At 38.2% G+C, this 3,760-nt stretch overlaps 1 protein-coding gene across 5 annotated transcripts in view; it reads left to right on the plus strand.

Annotated features, from left to right (window-relative positions):
- Positions 1 to 3,760, plus strand: part of nt5c1aa (5'-nucleotidase, cytosolic IAa) — a 24,324-nt gene that overhangs the window by 17,012 nt on the left and 3,552 nt on the right. For all 5 annotated transcript variants that reach the window (XM_032535150.1, XM_032535148.1, XM_032535146.1 and 2 more), the window contains one exon: positions 1,307 to 1,429. In XM_032535150.1, the coding sequence (XP_032391041.1) occupies positions 1,307 to 1,429 (123 nt within the window). The remainder of the gene's footprint in view (positions 1 to 1,306; positions 1,430 to 3,760) is intronic.

A 3,760-nucleotide genomic window follows, 5' to 3' on the forward strand; every position in this document is an offset into this window, starting at 1 on the left:
ATGTTTTTTTATTCTTCTTTTTAATACATTTTAGCATGGGGGTGTAAACTTATTCAATCCGCTGTAGGTAATTCTTGGGAATCATCATGTTTTTCGCAAATGGTTCTTGGGTTTTTAGGCATTCGATTATCAAATTGCTTGTAAAATAGTGTGAATAGCTGCAACAAATGGGGAAAAATCTTCCCCAAAGGAGGACGCGCCACTAGGTTTGGGCTGAACCCCAAACATCTGCCCCCCCCCTCCTCTCGTTCTCCCCATACCGTCTCTGTGCTGCTCTTTGGATCGGTCATCAGGAGTGAATTAAGAGACTGCCTCAGTCAATACATACACAGACACTTATCTGCAGACCTTGGCCTTCTTGCAGTCCCGCATGCGGTTTTCTAGGTAACCCCCTCTTTACCTTTTAAGTGCTTGTAAGTTTATCCTCTCACCCTGTCCCTAGCCCCCATCTCCCCTTCACTTCAACCCCTGTGACTCTCCAAATTGCTTATCATGAACTCCTTTATCAAGCTACAGCTCAGAGGAAAAACAAGTATTTTCAGTTTTGTTTCTGCATCTCATTGTCTGTACAGATACAAATAAATGTATAAATATTGTCAGCAATGGAAGGAGTATTCAGGTCCTTTACTTAAGAAAAAGATAGATAGATAGATAGATAGATAGATAGATAGATAGATAGATAGATAGATAGATAGATAGATAGATAGATAGATAGATAGATACTTCATTAATTTAGAAGAACATTTTCGGCATCCAGTAGCAAGACAACCATTACACAACAAACACATATACACACATACAGAAGAATAAAAATAAAAGTACTTATACCACAATGCACAGTACAAATACTCAATTCATACTCATACTCTGTTACAAGTAAAGTTCCTGCATTGAAAATGCAACTTAATTAAAAGTATGTCAGTATCATCAGGGAAATTTACTTAAAATAACACGAGTAAAAGTACTCAATAATGTGTAAAGTCCTTAGTTTGTTAAGTAACTAAAGCTGTCCAATAAAAGTACAATATTTCTCTCTGAAATGCAGTGGAGGAAAAGTAGAAAGTGTTGTGATAATAAAAGACTTAAGTAAAGCACAAGTAATTTTTTTGTGATCAAATTTTTATTTTTATATTCAGTTAAGTACCTTAAATTTGTACTTAAGTACAGTACCGGAGTAAATGGACTTAGTTTGATTCCACCACTGAACATTTGAATGTGTGTGTAATGCTGCCGACGTACTGGATGTTGACATTTGAAGATGTACTGAAAGTAAAAACCATGTTGTGTGTGTTGCTCTCGTCCCCAGACTTGTTTATTGAGAGATTCTGTATGACGGGGGGAAGCAGTCCGATTGGCTACCTCAAGGCCTGGCACACCAACCTGTACCTGTCTGCTGACGCTGACAAGGTCCGGGAGGCGCTGGCTGAAGGTAAGAACACACACACACACACACACACACACACACACACGTTAGAATGAAAGGAGATGACCTACAGTACAGCAAAACCAAATAGTCATATGATTTGCAATACTGATTTACTTCATTTTGGACCACAATCAGGATGTGGTCCAAAATAAAAATGGAAAAAGTTATTGATTGTTATGCATGTTCATCTTATATGATAATAATTTATAAAGTGTCCTTTATTAGTCCCACAGGGGGAAATTGCAATTTACTCTAGGTTGTTATTACACATTACACACTGGTCTGAACTACACACACATGCTCAGGTCCTATACATGCACTAATGGAGAAATGTCAGAGTGTTGGGGGGCTGCCCATGGAAAGGCGCCCCGAGCAGTTGGGGGTTCGGTGCCTTGCTCAACAGCACCTTGGTGCCCAGGTGGTGAACTGGCATCTCTCCAGCTACCAGTCCACCACCATACTTTGGTCCGTGTATATACAGTACATCTATATATAGATGTACTGTATATATATATATACTGTATATGCTTAATTGCTTTCTTGCTAAAAAAGTTACACATGAAGATATTTAATATGATTGGTATTTGTTTCAGTCAGCGTCCAGTTAGCTTAGCTTAGCATAAAGACAGAAACAGCTAGCCTGGATCTGTACAAAGTCAAACCTTTACAATCTCTAAATTTGACTTATTACCACTTTATATGTTGTTTGAAGTGGTGACTGATGGGATTTATTTCAGGGCGGGCTATGCCAACAAATGAAGTAGACTTGAGACCGGGTATATAATATAAGATGCAACACTGAGAAAATTGTTTGTGAATATATTGTACATAGGCAGAACAGCTCATGTTTTCCTATTTGGTTCCTATAAAAAAAAAAATTTAAATAATAATTGACACATTTTTAAGATGGAACTGAAGCTAAAGAAGCAGTTTGTTTTCTTCCAGATACTTGGGATATTTACATTCCCAAACAATTGTTTTGAATTATTATTTTGGAAAGGGGCTGTAGGTCATTTGCACCAGTATTTGGTCTGTTCATAATGCATAAAGCATAACGTTGCCTGAGCATCACAACAGGCTAGCCATGACAACCTGTTACATAACTATGGACTGGATTCTTTACCTCTGTCTCTGGTTTTCTGGCCTATTGGACCGTCCCTCTGATCTGGTCCAAGTTGAGTTAATCTAATCTAACACGAGCACTATGCAAAAACACTTACAGCACCACCACTTTTAAAAATCTCGTCTCATCTCGTTCTCGTGAACCCAATCTCGTGATGTGTCTCGTCTCGTGGAGTAAGCGTCTCGTCACACCCCTATAAAGAAGTGAAGCGCAGTTAGGACGTATAGCTCAGTAAAGTAAAAAAGACAAGTGCAGTGAAGAAATATATTGAACTGCAGTGGTAAAGAAAAGAATTGAAACGTGGTGAAGTGAAGAAGTGAAGTGCCGTGAAGTGGACGAAGAACAGTAAAGTTCAGGAAAATAGAGTAGCCGAGAATTGTACTCAAGTAAAATTATGGTTGCTTCCGAATATTATGACTCAAGTACAAGTAAAAAAACTAGTCATCCAAATAATTACTTGAGTAAGAGTACAAAAGTTCTTCGTGAAAAAACTACTAAAGTACTGAGTAAAGTACTTCTCTCAACACAAGTATTCAATCAGACAGACAAAAATACAAAATAATCATCTTAAGGCAAACTGCAGTTCATCCTAACAATAAAATAAATTAAAATTAATTTTTAATTACAAAAAATTTTGAATAAAGACTTATGAAGCCACATTTTTAATGTATATACAGCATATCAATATACAAATAAATGTTTAAAATATACATAAAAGACAAACATTCGCCTATCCACAGCAAGAGAAAATATTTATATTTTTGGAAAATTACCGCAACATGTTTCCTCAAGTTAGATGTTGAGTTTTTCAGAGCTGAAATGTCCGATTGTTTTGGTCGACACAGAAGACGGCGCATAATGTAGCTGCTGTTTCACATTTTCACTAAAAGGCAGTGATGTAGTGGAGGCTAAACGCACGTGAACGCCGTTTATGCACCTCTCAAAATTCGGAAATGGCGTTTACAAACACCTTATGTCATTCTCTGCCATCCGACAATGAACTGTTGTTTCGCTGACGCCAAAAAGCCTCGCAATGGCACCAACAGGCAAACCCGCATGTAGAAGTCCTTCCACGGCGTCCACAGGCAGCATATAAGCAGGCGACCAGCTATCCCAGGGTTGTGATTAACGTTAGCGACCGAGTTCAGAAGATAGGCCGCTTCCTCCAGATTCTGAAAAACGACATTGTCGACATCTGTGTCCATGTGTGC

This window comes from Etheostoma spectabile, chromosome 14 (assembly GCF_008692095.1).
Source record: "Etheostoma spectabile isolate EspeVRDwgs_2016 chromosome 14, UIUC_Espe_1.0, whole genome shotgun sequence".
Taxonomy (NCBI): Eukaryota; Metazoa; Chordata; class Actinopteri; order Perciformes; family Percidae; genus Etheostoma; species Etheostoma spectabile.